Consider the following 16,312-nt stretch of genomic DNA (forward strand, 5'->3'; position numbering starts at 1 on the left):
ATCACAATCCCCAAGCGTACTCTAAGCCCTGGGTCTAGGAACCCTTGCCCGTGGAGGGGGAAACTGCACCCAGACCCAGGTGGTGTTACCCTTTTCCCTGCGGTGGGGAGATGCAGACCGCCCCGACTCCGCAGCAGCAGGGAGGCCCCACATTCCAGACCCCAGCCGGATGGCCAAGTCCTCCTCCTAGCACCCCCGCTCCAGCAGGCCGCAGAGAACAGGGATGTAAGAAGACTCCAAACCTCCCTCCGCCCGCTCATATGTAGTGTTGATGCATCTGTGTTCTAAGGTGCATTTAAAACCCAGGAGGGCATGGAGCTATCTGCCAGAGAGCAGCAGGTAAGCGCATAGCCACTCCTGATAGCCCTCAATGTCTACGTGTATTTAAAATTGAGAGGTGGGCAACGACGCCAGGGGTGAGGTGTACACCCTGATGGTAATTTGGAGTCCGTGTAGCGTGCCCTATATGTATGTGTTATGAGAGTGTGAGTAATGTGAATGTCTAAGTTGTGAGATAAAATTGAGGCACAGGCAGCGAGAAGGGGACAGAGGGGGGGATGCCTCCCCTGCACCCTGGTGACACACCTTTACCCCAAGGCCCTGCATGTGTGGGTGATTGTGGTGGAGCGGGAAGAGGGAGGCAGCTGGAGATGGGGAGGGAAGGAAGGGAGGGGCAAGTGACCCCTCCCTGGGGCCAGCTCCCCCACTGACCCCAGTAGGCACCCCCATACTCTGCAACCTGCCAGGGAAAGGGGGCCCAGGCCCATCCGGACCGGGGCCCAGTACAGCAGCGCCGCCTGGCCCCACAGAGCCCGGGACAGCCCACCCGACCCCACCACAGAGAAAACTGCACCCACCCCGTCATCCACTCATCTTCCAGACTACACAAGACAATAGACGCCCAGGCTGAGGATCTTCCTCCACCTCTCCTGTATCTCCCCCTCCTGCAGAGTGAGTTCCTGAAGAGAGGAGAGCTCCTGCAAGATGTAACAACCTCCCCCACCAGTCGAAAAGCCCCCCAGGTGGCTCGATGCACCGGCGGCACCCTGCGCCAGGGCTGGGCCCCCATACACCCACCCGCCCACAACCCCGGCAACAAACCAACCAGGACCCAAGCCCCCGAGGCCCAGTCAGGGCCCCAGCTCGGAGACGAAGCACCCCCACAACCCCACGCCCGTCCCGGACCCACCCTGGGGCAGCCAGGCTACCAGGTCAGTGGTGAAGACAGCTGCACAAAGGGCATCTATTGCCTGGAACTGTTGTCCTTTTTTTTTAATAAACTTCCCTTGCCATCCATCCCGAAAGGTTTTCAGTTGGATTTAGATCAGGGGAATACACAGGGTAGTCCAAAAGAGAATGTTATTCTCCTGGAAGAAGAACCTTGTTCTGCAGGCATTGTGTACTGTAGCGTTGTCCTGTTGAAAAACCCAGTTGTTACCACACAGATTAGGGCCCTCAGTCATGAGGGATGCTCTCTCCAACATCTGGACATAGCCAGCGGCCGTTTGACACCCCTGCAGCTCCTGAAGCTCCATTGTTTCACTCAAGAAAAAAAAAGCACCTCAGACCATTGGCACCCCCTCCACTGTGGCGTGTAGAAAACATCTTAGGTGGGATCTGTTAATCATGCCAGTTACGTTGGAAACCATCAGGACAAGATAAATTTTTTCTCATCAGAGAATAAAACTTTTTTTCCATCTTTCAATGTCCCATGTTTAGTGCCCTCTTGCAAAGTCCAAATGGTCAGTTCTGTGGTGTTCAAGGAAACGAGGCCTTTGAAGACGTTTTCTGTTTTTGAAGCCCTTCAGTCTCAGATGCCGTCTGATGGTTGAGGGGCTGCACCCGGCACCAACTGCCTTAATTTGGGTCAAGGATCTTCCGGTGTCTTTACGGACAGCCAATTGGATCATCCTTTTTCTTAAGCGATGATGAGTGCATTGGTTATTGTTTTTCTGTGAAACCATTGAACGTTCTGATTCGAAGTCTTTCTGTAGCTCTCCATAAGTGGTCCTTGGCTTTTAGACAACTATTCTGATCATTTTTTTCCCACTTTGTCTGAAATTTTGTGGGGAGCCACCTGTTCACAGTCAGTTTCTAGTGAAATGATGTTCTGTTTTCAACAATAAGATTGTAAAGGTCTTCAGAGAGCTTTTACCCATCATGAGATGTTTCTTTTGTGACACCTTAGCAATGAGACGCCATTTTATAGGCCATTAGTTGGGACTGAACCAGATGATATTAATTTGCATTAAGTGGTAGGACCGCTATGTTGTTATTGACAGATTTAGATTTCAGCTGGTGTCACAAATTTGCATGTCTTTTTGCACCTTCCTTTCTTCATGTGTTTCATACTTTTTCCCTCTGTAATTTCTCTTATTACATTTCGTCCATATTTACTGGCCGGTAAATAGACTGTGGAGTCCTAGCCTGATGAGGTAGCTCTTCTGTGTTGTACCATCCATTTAGCCAGAGCAGTTTCATATTTTAATATTTATTTAATTTTGAACTTTGAATGTGTTCAGTTGTTTGTGTAGTTGTATATTAGTATTTACATCATGACCTATTAACTCACTGATTACAGAGTAAATGACTTGCTAATGTGGAAATCATATCCACCAGAAGACGCTTATTTTTGTTTGAGCTCTGAGTTTACATAATGCCTAGTATGTACAGAAAACAAAATTACATGGAAGCTGGTTTGACTGCAGTGAACTGCTGGTCTAGATCTTTCTGCTCCAAGTGAAAATTCTTTAATTTCACTCCATGGATTAAAATAACATTAAAAATATTTTAAATTCAAATCAAATAGTTTCCCCACAATGGAACCAGAGGAGGAACCACAGTGAGACAGTAAATAAAGCAAACATAAACCTTCTCAATCACCATGTTTTGATGAGAACAAAAAGTGGGATAACTGTACATAATAATGTAAAAAATCCTCAGCAGCACCAGAAGTTCTGACTGTGCTAATACTAAGCTTAAATACTAAGCTAAGCTTAAAATGTGCCACAAACGCAGGTAAGGCTGCTATTAATACTAATCATTACCTATATTAAAGACAAGGAAAACTATAAAAATTTAACTACATTAAGATCTGTGTAGTATGAAAACTATTGTAGATAAATTCATTTATTTACACAGATCTGTCACCCTTTCAAACTGCTCATGAAGCACGTCATGACCTATTTGAAATCTGCATATATCATGTGGCGATGGTGCATTCTGAAACCCTATTTTTCTCTTACTTCTGAAAGGCTCTGGAATTAACAAAAGACAAATACAAATGCTTGAATTTGTTCCAGGAAACAGGTTTAGGAACATTTCAACTCATCTATGAAAGTGAAGAACAACAGCTGATTAAAGAATCAGTCATTGCTCTATATAATGCCATTGCTCTAACTAGAAAACTTAAAAACAGATAATTGATGACGGTCAGCAGACTTCCAAGATAACATGTTGTGGACATAACTGTGAAGTAGTTTGGGTAATTTAGGGTTGATTTTCTTCCCTACTGGTGGTGAGAGGATAAACTGCATGATACCTTTAAAAGATTTAGGCTTTACATTAATGTGTATGAATTGGGTCCTGTTCCAGAAACAGGTTCAGTGAAAACTCACTCATTTTCTTTCGGACTCCTCCACTCCTCCTGCAGCTGAACCAGCTTTGACTCTCGCATTCATTTTTTCATTTGTAAAGTCGCTATCAAAGCTGTGTGTCTGTGATTGTTCGTGTCACATCTACAAAAAATGTTTCCAGATCTTCCTCCTCTATCAGACATTCTCTCCATACCTGAGAGTATCCAGTCTCCAGCGTGGATCCTTCAGTCCAACCGACAGCAGCTTCATTCCTGAGTCTCCTGGATGGTTGTAGCTCAGGTCAAGCTCTTTCAGATGGGAGGGGTTGGAGCTGAGAGCTGAAGCTAGTGAAATACAGCCTTCCTCTGTGATCAGACAGCCTGACACACTACAGACACACAAAACAGCAAAACGCCTGTAAACACTTCACTGAATAATAACAATTATTATTATTATTATTATTATTACAACAATTATACTTTAATTACTGTTTTTTTTTAATACAATAACATGTAGGCTGTAGAATGTTGTTGGCCATTAAGGACAGAAAGGAAGGAAATGCTAAGGCAAGGATTAAATGGTGAAAGTTGAGGAAGAAAGAATGTTGGAAAGGATTCAGGGGAGGAAATGAGTCCGGCTCTCGGTGGTAGGAAAGAGTTACCAGATAAGTATAAAAGCACAGCTGATGCTGTGAAGGAAACTCAGAAGAAGGTGGTTGGCGTATCCTCTGGACAGAAGAAATAAGACAAGAAGGCTTTATAATAGCTGATAAACAGTATCAGTATCGGTCCGATACTGACCTAAATTAGGCTACGTTCACACTGCAGGCGAAAGCGCATCAAATCCGATTTTTTTGACCCTATGCGACCCATATCTGATCATGGTATGACAGTGTGAACGGCACAAATCCGATATTTTCAAATCCGATCTGGGTCACTTTCGTATGTGGTACTAAATCCGATACATATCTGATGTTTTAGAAAGCGACTGCTGTTTGAATGGTCAGGTCGCATTAAATCCGTCTTTTACGTCACTGACACAAGACAGACGCCAATTATCAGCGCCGGAGAAGTGCCCGATAAGACATCGCGAACGCTTCCTCGCCATCCAGTGGAACTGTTGGGAAGACAGCGTTGGAGAAACCTGAACATTTTATTTGTACTGTATAATCTGCAGATTCTGACAGAAATTTCCAACTATCCTTTGAAGCATCGCTCCTCTCTAAAACAGCAATAAGGATAATTATTAGGCCATATGTAAATAACAAAATAACTTTATAACTTAAAGCAAAATTGGGAAACGTAAAGTCCGAAACAAGTCTTTATATTAAGGGCCATCAGTCAGACAATACTGTTTGGTCTGGGTGTAAACAGAGCGCGCTGTGTGTGACGTCTTCTTTTGCGCATGCGGGCCGCTTTGAGGGTTCACACTAGAGCGCGTTTGCTGTCACATTTTATTTGTAGTGTGAACAAGCAGACAAAAAAAATCAGATTTGATTAAAAAATCAGAATTGAGCATTAAGACCTGCAGTGTGAACGTAGCCTTACTGGATCGGATATGGGAGAGAAATAAAAAATGTAACGCAATCCATTAAATATCAGAAAAGCACCTCACAAAACTTGCGACATGGCGTAACCCAGGCAGTGACCTTAGCACGTCGGAGCAGTATTTGTCACATGATAGAGCGGCTGTTGAGTGCGAGACCTGTTGGCGGTGTGGAGTTACTTCACACTGAAAGCATTTGCAACCTCGCTACATGCTTTCAAACCGGCATTTCAGAAAGCTATCCAAGAGAAGTAAAGCAAGTGTGTAAGTTCATCTCTTAATGTTTGTGAAGCATTCCCACGTTAAGCTTAACAACTGATATGTGGAGCTCAGATATCTGTGCGTTGTGATTGACAATGGATAGACTCAAGTTTTACTTTGAAAATAACAGTGTTGCAGGTTAAACAGATTCGTGGTTTGAAAAAAAACCCAAAAAACTATGAAAAACACTTTTTTTCCCCCGATACTTGTGTTAAGTTTTGTATCGAACTTATATGTCTGTGAAGGTTCTCAGTCATCCAGGTCATCGTAGACTAAGGAGCTTGGAAAGAAAAGTGTCTGGACTTCTTTGAGTTGCTTGAAGACGTTTCACCTCTCATCCGAGAAGCTTCTTCAGTTCTAAGGTCAAATGGCAGAGAGTCACAGATTTAAACCCAGTGGGAGTATCCCCCCGATACTGACCTAAATTACTGGATCGGATATTTAAACCCAGTGGGAGAATACCTACGAAGCCGTAAAGCGAGACCCCACAAGCAGCTACAAAAAGAAAGTTATAGCTTGCCTTCAAGACCTTGAAAGGGACAAAATCATTGACCGCCTTACATATCACCACCTTTACCCAGGGGATGCCATACCCTGCATTTACGGACTTCCTAAGATCCACAAGGAAGGTGTCCCACTCAGACCCATTGTCAGTAGCATAAACTCAGCCACTTACAACATCTCGAAACACCTTGCTACCGTCCTAGCACCTCTTGTGGGGAACACCCCACATCACATCAAGAACTCCACCGACTTCAGCGACAAGATCCAGAAACTTACCCTGGACCCAGATGAAACCATGGTGTCCTTTGATGTAGTCTCCCTCTTCACTTGCATACCCACCACGGAGGCAGTGGAGACTGTCAGAAAATGACTACAAGAAGACAACTCCTTGGAAGACAGGACCAACTTCACACCCGACCAGATTTGCACACTGTTAGACCTCTGCCTCACCACTACATATTTCAAATACAACGAGGGTTTCTACAGACAAAAACATGGCTGTGCCATGGGCTCCCCCGTGTCACCTATTGTAGCCAACCTTTACATGGAGGAAGTGGAGAGAAAGGCTCTTGGCTTTTTTAAAGGGAGAGTACCCAGCCACTGGTACAGATATGTAGACGACACCTGGGTCAAAATCAAAAGACAAGAAGTGGAATCCTTCACTGCGCACATTAACGCCGTGGATAAAAACATCAAGTTCACCAGGGAAGACACAAAGGATAACTGTTTGCCTTTCCTGGACTGCGCCGTGCACATTGAAGAGAATGGCAACCTCAACATTGAAGTTTACCGGAAGCCCACACACACGGACCAGTACCTCCTCTTTGACTCCCATCACCCTCTGGAACACAAACTTGGGGTAATCAGGACCCTACACCACCGGGCAGAACATGTTCCCTCTAAGCCTGAAGGGAAAAAGAAGGAACACACACACATGTAAAGGAAGTACTTAAAACATGTGGTTATCCTAATTGGGCGTTTATAAAGTCAGCAAAGATGCACAGATAAGAAGATCAGACACCAGCGAGGGAGGATAAGAAAGACAGACGCAACAACATTGTCATCCCCTATGTAGCCGGTGTATCAGAGAAACTCAGGAGAGTTTTCTCCAAGCACGACATCCCAGTGTACTTCAGACCCAGCAACACGCTCAGACAAAAACTGGTTCACCCGAAAGACAAAACTCCTAAACACAAACTTAACAATGTGGTGTATGCTGTACAGTGCAGCGAGGAATGCCCAGACCTCTACATCGGAGAGACCAAACAGCCACTTCACAAGCGCATGGCACAACATAGAAGAGCCACCTCCACAGGACAAGACTCAGCAGTTCATCTGCATCTAAAGGACAAAGGTCACTCTTTCAAGGATGCCAACATTCACATTTTGGACAGAGAGGACAGATGGTTTGAAAGAGGAGTGAAAGAAGCCATTTACGTCCACTGTGAGCAACCATCTTTGAACAGAGGCGGTGGTTTACGACACCAACTGTCTGCCATCTATAATCCAGTTTTGAGATCCCTTCCCAGACGCCTTAACGCCCACTCACATCCTGGGCCATCCGACCTCAGGAAATCACATGATAGGGTGGGGCCAGGTTTCACAATGAGCTCACCCGAAACCCTGGCTGATTAGGTCCCACACCCGCTTTCACACCTTGGCTCATGTGATTAGGTAGAGGATCACCAGGGGGTCCTTTGTCCCTCTATGGGGGGAAACTCCCACTGGGTTTAAATCTGGGACTCTCTGCCATTTGACCTTAGAACTGAAGAAGCTTCTCGGATGAGAGGTGAAACGTCTTCAAGCAACTCAAAGTCCAGACGCTTTTCTTTCCAAGCTCCTTAGTCTATCGAAATTATACAAAATTCAATTTAAGGTTAAATGTGATAGAAGCAACTTACACTGACATTCATCTTGATAAAAGATGTCATGAAGCCGTGTTTGCATTGATTTGTACTGCTTTACACTCTGGATGTCTATTTATGTTAAACTTTAAGTATAAAAGGGTCCATTCTACAACTTCTTGGTTTTTTTTTAAGTTGTGAATTATAAACATTATTTTGTGCTGATATTGCACTTCTTTTTTTCAGAACCAAAGAATTTTTCAAATCTGCATAAAATTGCATTTTAATTACTTTTTGAATATTACTTTAAATACTTAGATTTAAAGTTCTGCTAAAGGTTTAAATGAAAAGATCAGTATTGCTGAACTGCGAAATATTTTGGGTGCAGTGTATTTTTTGCATACGAGTGTAATAGAATAGCTTTAGTGTTTTGTCTTTTTAAATTTGGGTATGAACTTATACAAAATGCAGCAAGATATAAAAAACAAAAACAAAACAGTTTTATTGATTATAAAATAGACTATATCGGATTCATATCGGTATCGGCAGATATCCAAATTTATGATATCGGTATTGTATCGGACATAAAAAAGTGGTATCGTGCCATGTCTACTTCATAACGGAATTACAATATACACACAAATATTGAAAGAAAGAGGTTAACAAAGGAAAAGAGGGCTAGTTATAGAAATTAAGAAAGACAAAGGTACAGGAAGGTGTACAGCAAAAAGAAAAATAGCAAAAGCAAAGGGAAAGACGTGTATGTGTGAGGAAGGATGAAAAAAAGGTTTTGTATCTTGATATAGTTTAGAATCAGGTAGTGCAGAGGATTAGTAAGGTAGAAGTGATGGCAGCTAGAAAGAGGATCAAAGGCAGTCCAGATGACATACTCGTATCAGTATGGCGATATCTAGGAGACAGAGCAGTGAACTTTTTAACCAGACTATTTAAAGCAATCTTACAGGGTTAGAGGTTGCTTGTTGAATGGAGTAGTATTATACTGTACTATACTGAGTTGCGGGGGTCTTTATCTTGCAATCTAAGGTACCCTACCAGAAGTCTGGTAGCTTGAGTGTCCTGCACAGCATCTTTGCTGTTCCTAGAACTGTGCTCTTCTGGACAGAGATCTCGGATATTGTTCCTGGGATCTGCTGAAGCCAGCCGCCTAGCTCGCGAGTCACTTCATCAATTGCATTGAATACAACTGGGACCCCTGTTACCTTCACCCTACACATCTTCTCGAGCTCTTCTCTGAGCCCTTAGTATTTCACTAACTTCCTGTGTTCCTTCTTCCTGATGCTGCTGTCATTGGGTATTGCTATGTCTATCACAAGCTATCCTCTATCCTCTGCTTGTCTACCACTACTATGTCTGGTTGGTTAGACCTTACCATTTTTTCTGTCTGTATCTGGAAGTCCCGTTTTGATCTCGGGACTTCCAAGCCATACTCAGGACAGATGTTTCTGTATACTATGCCGGCCACTTGGTTATGGCGTTCCATGTCTGCCCTGCCTGCTAGCATCTTGCACCCTGCTGTTACGTGGTGGAATGTCTTAGGGGCATTTTTACACATTCTGCACCGGGGGTCTTGTCTGGTTCAGACAGACCCCAGCCTCTATGGATTGTTCTGAGAGCTTGTTTTGTGCTGCCATGATTAGTACTTCCGTGCTGTCTTTCAATCCAGCCACTAGTAGAATTTCGGGATGTCAGCCTATTCCTCATCTGCCGGTGATACATACAGTGCCTGTCCTTCAATGAGTGCTCCTCGTCTTGCTCCTCTTCCTTCTTGGGTTTTTGCTGCCTGAGGTATTCACTGAGCACATAGTTGGTTGGGGCCCATCTTCCTGATGTATTCATGGATGTTCACTGCCTCATCCTAGACTGTGGTGCTGACACTCACTAGTCCCCAGCCTCCCGGGTTCTGCTTAGCATACACCCTCAGGGTGCTGGACTTGGTGTGAAACCCTCCATGCATGGTTGATGGAGCTTCCTTGTCTTGATGTCAGTGGCTTCTATCTCCTCCTTTGGCCAGCTTATTATCCTAGCAGGATACCTGATCACGGGCAGAGCATAGGTGTTGATAGCCTGAATCTTGTTCTTACCGTTCAGCTGACTCCTCAAGACTTGCCTGACCCTCTGCAGGTACTTGGTCGTTGCAGCTTTCCTAGCGGCCTCTTTGTGGTTCCCATTTGCCTGTGTGATTCGCAGGTACATGTAGCTCTCCTCATTGCCTGCGATGTTGCCTTCTGGTAGTTGGATCCCCTCAGTTCTGATTACCTGATGTCTCATTCACTCTTGGTATACAGCTTGATGTCATCCATGTTCAGAAGGTGGCTGACAACTGCTCCATTCCGTAGTCGGTATCCGTAGCCAGTCTTGATAATAAGCTCACTAAGGGGGTTCAGGCCTACGCAGAACAGCAGTGGGGAGAGAGCATCTCCTTGATGAGTTCCTGAAGAAGCTTAAAATGTACTAAGGGCTCAGAGAAGAGCTCATGAAGATGTGGAGGGTGAAGGCAATAGTGGTCCCAGTGGTAATTCGAGCACCTAGTGCAGTGACCCCCGAAGCTAGGCAAGTGGCTCAAGCAGATCTAAGTATCAACATCCAAGATCTCTGTCCAGAAGAGTGCAGTCCTAGAATTAGCAAAGATATTGCACAGGACCCTCAAGCTGCAGGCCTCTGGTAGAGGACCCAAGCTTGAAGGATAGAATGCCCGCAGGGGCGAGAAGAGAATTATTTATTTATTTTTAAATTTTTTATATGCATAATGAAATCTGGATCATCATTTTACAATTTCTTCTCTTACTGGCCATATTATATTAGATTCAGTTTTTAGTTCAGTTTTAAAAAAATGCCTTCATAAACAAAAGGCGAATGAGGAATGGAAAGAATTTAACCAGGTGTGTTCACCTGGAGCTGAATTCGACAAAACACCCCAAAGCTCAGGCTGTTTAGATGGTGATTAAAAGTCACAGAAGAATTCTTCACCCTCCTTATGCTAACACAGAGCAAAATCTGTTATGGTCTAGCATGTGGTCTCAGTTCTTGAGACTTTGAAATGCTGTGATAACTTTGTATATACATCTCCTGATTTGTGAACATTAATTATTATTAAGTCTACACTGATTTCTTTTGGGGGAAATAATGTTGATCATAATATTTTTTTCTGAAATAATAGTATGTACAAATATAAATAATTTGTGCTTTTTAAACAACACTAGTATATTTAGAAATGCTAATTTGAAAATTCCTTGCTCTGTTAACAAAAAGCAGTGAAAAGAATGACAAAAACACCAAATGTAACTTTAACTGCCAATAGGTCACTAAACAATTCTATAAGGGTTAGCTGTGAAAAAAATCCAAGTAACATTATAAACAATCTGTGACAAATTCTGAATTCTGACCTGAGGGTTTCTAGTGTACATTGAGAACTATCCAGTCCTGCAGACAGAAGCTTCATTCCTGAATCCTGTAGGTCATTGTTACTCAGGTCCAGCTCTTTCAGAGTAGAGGAGTGGAAGTTGAGAACTGAGGACATAACTTCACAGCTTCTTTCCAAGAGGTTACAGCCACTCAGTCTGAAAAAAGAAAAATCACTTTTACCATTAAAATATGGCAAGAATTGCTCTCTCTCTTTCGCGTGTGTGTGTATGTGTGTCGTTGTGCTCTAAAATTCATGGTTAACCAAAAACCTTTAAATTCAAGCCTTGAGCAAAGTTAAACACGCTCAATAAAAAGCTCAATAAAACAAAGTTGCTTTTTTCCCTGTTTCCTTTCTTTTTCTTAAAAAAACAAATAAATTAATTTAAAAAAAAAATCAGCTTTTCGACTCAGAATCATGCTTTTAATGCACTGTTAAAGACATCTAAATGTATTAAAGGCAAATGTTTATTTATTTATTTTATTCATTATTATTCTTATTATTCACATGAGTACATGTATAACATAGCAATTTCAGAGCTGTGGACAAAACAGGACAGAGCAACACAACGGTCACCAACTCCTGCACCACTAGGAAAACCAACACAGACAAAGACCAAGGTCCCCCAACTGACTCCAATCGCTAAAGATTTATACAATATTCCTATATTCAGTTTACTGTCCATTCCTCGTACGTGTCACTGTCATCTGAGTATTTCTGCATGTGGCAGGACTCAAATGAAAATGCCACTGTATTTCAAGTCTGCTGGATAAAATGTGGAAAGGAATGGAGAAAGGGTGTGGATGTGTGCATGTAGAGGTGAAACATGCAAGTGAAGAGCATCATTCACTTCATTGTGTTGTTTGTACGCACACTCTCTGAGATTAAGTTTGTCTTTGACATCAGTCTCAGTCAGTGTAGAACAGGGGTCGGCAACCCTGGGCATGCGTGCCACAGCTGGCACGAGAAGGGTTAACTGATGGCACGACCATAGTTGGATTGGCCATCGGGCATACCGGTGATGGTGATTTTTCGTTTTAATGGGCCGATGTTTTGTTGTTGTTGTTGTTGTTTTTGTAACGGTATAAACAATGAAAGGTGGTGGGGATTGGCCAGATGCTGGCCGATGTGTAAAAATAACTCAGTTGTTTGGTGGTGGCGGAGCTTTCACAGAGGCTTGCAGGTGGATGAGGGAAAGGGGAGGCAGGAGGAGGAGAGACCCGAGGCGGCCGCCGGTCCGAGTGTCAGATGAACTGAACTTCAAGTAAGAAGTTATGACCTGCAGTCTATCTGGGTCAGATATAAACCAAGTTTAGGTGTAGTTTACTTTCGTTGTGCTGACTTTTTACAGTCAGTTACAACAACTCGTACTGCGTACTAGCTAGCATGACGGAGTTTCTATACAGCCAACGGCTGGGCGGGTGCTATGATGTTACTGATAGTGAACTTTATATCATTCATAAGGTTAGTTATTAGAGTTACCATCCGGTAAAAAACGGAATTGTCTCGTATTCAGAGAAAATATTACATGTTTCGTATTGAGGTGAAAAGGAACGCACTTTGTCCTGTACTTCAGCTAGAATGGAAAAAGACACAAAGCTGGAGTTATTCTGCGTCTTTACGCTGCAGCTGTTTCTTCTTCTCTCATTCTCTCCCCCTCCCTCTCCTGTTGCTACTTCCCCAAAGCTGAGGCTACTTGTTTGTTTATCGCCCACTTCGCGCCAGAAACAGGAAACCAGCGGAGGTTGCATTAAACAACAGCAGCACGTTTAAGCTTGATCAGCTGTTGTTAGAATTTATTTAATATTACTTTCTAGTATCAGCTGATGTTTGCTGGAGCCACAGCTGTAAGCTGCTGGCTATGATATCTGTTTGGATATGTGGTGAGAGGGAAACATGAAGATGAAACCAGGAGATGTCCTTACTGAATTATCAGAGCTGAACAGGTGATGGGGAAACAGGTTTACCTTTTAGGTGACATGAATGAGTTGAAGGGAAGTTATGAACTGTTTCTGAGAGACAAATAACACCAGGATCCTTTTCTAAGTAGCTGACAGCTGGTAACTGTGCAGGGGCGGGTGTAGCAAAGTTTAGCCAGGGGGCCAGGTAGGGCATTAACAGGGAAAGTGGGGCACAAAGAAATACTTTTCTTTCTTATTCTCATTTAATATCTAGCTTTTAAGAAATAATTATCTGACTCTTACAACCAAAGTTTTTATCTGATGTAAAATGTATAAAAATCATACATATACCAAAAAGACAGTGTACATCACTGTCACAACAGCGTTTGTTTTCATTCAAAGGCTTTATGGCTTTTCCTATAATACCTTGTGGGCCGATCTCTAGTCAAAATGCCCCGGCTGATTTTTTGTCCCAGTCCAGCCCTGGGCACGACACGCAGTGAATTAATCTGAGAAGGTGCATTTAAAAAAAATAAATGGCCGGGCCAACAGTGCACATCGCAAATTAACTCGCACAGACACATTAGTTGTGCCGCTTCTTAATGACGGTATCTTAACTAACAACCCCAACTACCAGATTCAACTTGTAATTGGCTAAAAAAATGTCAATATTCCGACATCCTAATTTTATCAGTTAAATTACTCTCACATGAGTAATGTTTATTCAATTAATCTTGTTATTTCAGCCAAAGAAGGCGTAGCGTTCTAGACATCTCTTCTTTAGTCTACACTTCAGTCTAAATTTTAGAGACATAAATTAGGATTTTTTAACAAATATGTTCCCATGTGTTGACGTAATCTTGTTTTCCAATTCAAACGTACTTTTACCATTAAAGACTGCCCCTTGTTGGTTTTATTTTTTTTTTTTTTTGACCTGTGTATATATTTATAGTATCCTTCTTATGCTATTCATGCATGTATTATTTTCAGACATATGGAGGTTATGTCACCCCCCTCTTCCTCATCATTAATGTTCTAGTCCAACATCTACTTGGGCGTGACCTAACCAATTAACCAATACCTACTTATGATATGTCAGCTGACCTATCTGTGAAGTTTTGACTGGTTAATTTGAATTTTTTTCTGTTTCCTGTCTTGTATTTAAGCTATTTTTTTACAATGTTTTACTATGACCCTGATGAAGGCCACAAGTCGAAAAGCTTAGCGTTGGTCAATTATTAAAGCTGTTCTTCATTTCTCAAGTGTTGCTGGAGTTCCTGCTTTTTTAATTCTTTCATCTTCTCCATGCACCTTGGAAGCAGGTGAAGTTGTGCCAGGATTTTTTGCTGTAATATTCCGACACCTCAAATGCTTCAGGAGCTGTTCGCTCAGCGCAGCATCAACACCACGGAAATACACGGATACATCCATAGACTCAAGGCAGAACTCACACTCTGTGGGCATCAAAGTTTGCAGAACTACGAACGCATCTGGAATCCATAGCCATGCGTGTTCATCGAGCTTGCATTTTCACCTGCTGGACATCACTACCTGACAAGTTTAACTGTGTTCAGAACATTACAGAGGCCTCATTGACAGTATTTGGCTCTACATATCTGTGTGAGCTGATTTTCTCTCACACAAAGACAGTCCTCAGGTAGCCGTCTGAACGCTGGACACTCGGAGACCTGTGTCTCTGAGTGGGAGACCAGAGATCACATTAACATGTGTATCTCTGTATTAACAATAGCATTTGCATTTTCCGTTGTACAGTTCATTTGCTGTTATGGAGTTCTTGTTATGGATAAAAAAAAAAAGTGTCTTTTTTTGTTTCAAAATAGCTGATACCTATTCTCTGATAGCTGCCAACATCTGCGAACAAATATAATTCTATAAAGTTGGTCTATATAGTGTGTAACTGGTAGTATAGAGCGTTACTAAATTTATTGCTAATGCAATCATATGGCACACTGACTTCTGAGGACGTTTTAGATGGGACTCATCATCAGAAAGGTTGCCGACCCCTGGTGTAGAATCAGCCATTCCATGGTTTTCATTCTATGTGATTTAAGGGCCACTGGTCTGTAGTCGTTTAGTGTATCTGGATACTTTATTTTTGGTACTGGCAAAACATGTATGTATAGGGCTGTGCGATATGACCAAAATCTCATATCCCGATATTAAGACATCTATCGTCCGATAACGATATAAATTACAAAAATGTAACATTTTCTGTAAATTCTGTGAATCTCGGGCAGCTCGACTTGCGTGAAGTGTTTCTAGCTGGGCGTTGCATACCTGGAGTCGAGTGTTTTAACTGATGCATGAAACTACACATTTTTAGACATAGGTTGTAGCGGCCGCCGTTTTCTTTGTGAGTATTTATTACACGGCGTGCTGCGGGGAAAAGCCTGCTCTAACGTTTGAGTCTGAGGTTTATTTTTTTAGCACCTGACGGCTCTTTTTTGCTTCTCATCCGTAAATACTCTGCATCTTTCACGTGATTCAGTTTATTTTGAAAAGTCTCAACAGGATCTTGAGCTTTATTGTGAAAGGTTTATGTGGAAAATAAACAAGCGGACACGCCGTGGTTTTACCGTCGTTGTTGCTAACGACAACACAAAAAAAACAAGCGCTTGTCCATCCGTAGTGTGGTTATATTAAATATAAGAGAAAGAGAGAACTTTAAGAAATTAATATAGCCACTACAGTGACCATCAAAATGATGAAAAAATATTGCCGTAAACAGTTTATTTTGCGACACCACGAAACAAACGATAGCGTAAAATGAAACGATAGACGCTTTTATATCGTCATCCGATATATATCGTTATATCGAACAGCCCTATGTATGTGTATGTAATACTGTTTTCCATAGTGCCAGCAGTAGTCCCCAGCTATGTACTCTGGTTAAAGATCATGTGGAGAAGCTGACATAGTTGGGCAACATAGTCCTTAAGCAGCCTTGGACACAAACCATCTGGGCCAGCAGCCTTGCCAGAGGATAGTATTCCTATCTCCAATCTCAATGCTGTTTCTGTGATAGACCAGGTTGGAGGCATAGGTGTGAGAGAGGAAGTAGCTACCACATGGGAGGATGCAAGAAGCGAGTAGGGGAAGCTGTGGTGGAGAAGCACACTTGTGGAGGACAATTAGAAGAAGCCGGCTGAGGAGAAGCAGTGGAAGTGGGTGTGGCCACGGAGTCAGAGATGATATAGAATCCTCTCCACACCTCACGGATGCTGCTGTATTGTTGATTCC

At 42.7% G+C, this 16,312-nt stretch overlaps 1 protein-coding gene across 1 annotated transcript in view; it reads right to left on the reverse strand.

Annotated features, from left to right (window-relative positions):
* Positions 1–16,312, reverse strand: part of LOC116314066 (NLR family CARD domain-containing protein 3-like) — a 52,418-nt gene that overhangs the window by 3,516 nt on the left and 32,590 nt on the right. The window contains exons 6-7 of the mRNA XM_039607323.1: positions 11,134–11,307; positions 3,790–3,963 (exon numbers count right to left, since the gene is read on the reverse strand). Of these exons, the coding sequence (XP_039463257.1) occupies positions 3,790–3,963; positions 11,134–11,307 (348 nt within the window). The remainder of the gene's footprint in view (positions 1–3,789; positions 3,964–11,133; positions 11,308–16,312) is intronic.

Source organism: Oreochromis aureus, linkage group 23 (assembly GCF_013358895.1).
Source record: "Oreochromis aureus strain Israel breed Guangdong linkage group 23, ZZ_aureus, whole genome shotgun sequence".
Lineage (NCBI taxonomy): Eukaryota > Metazoa > Chordata > Actinopteri > Cichliformes > Cichlidae > Oreochromis > Oreochromis aureus.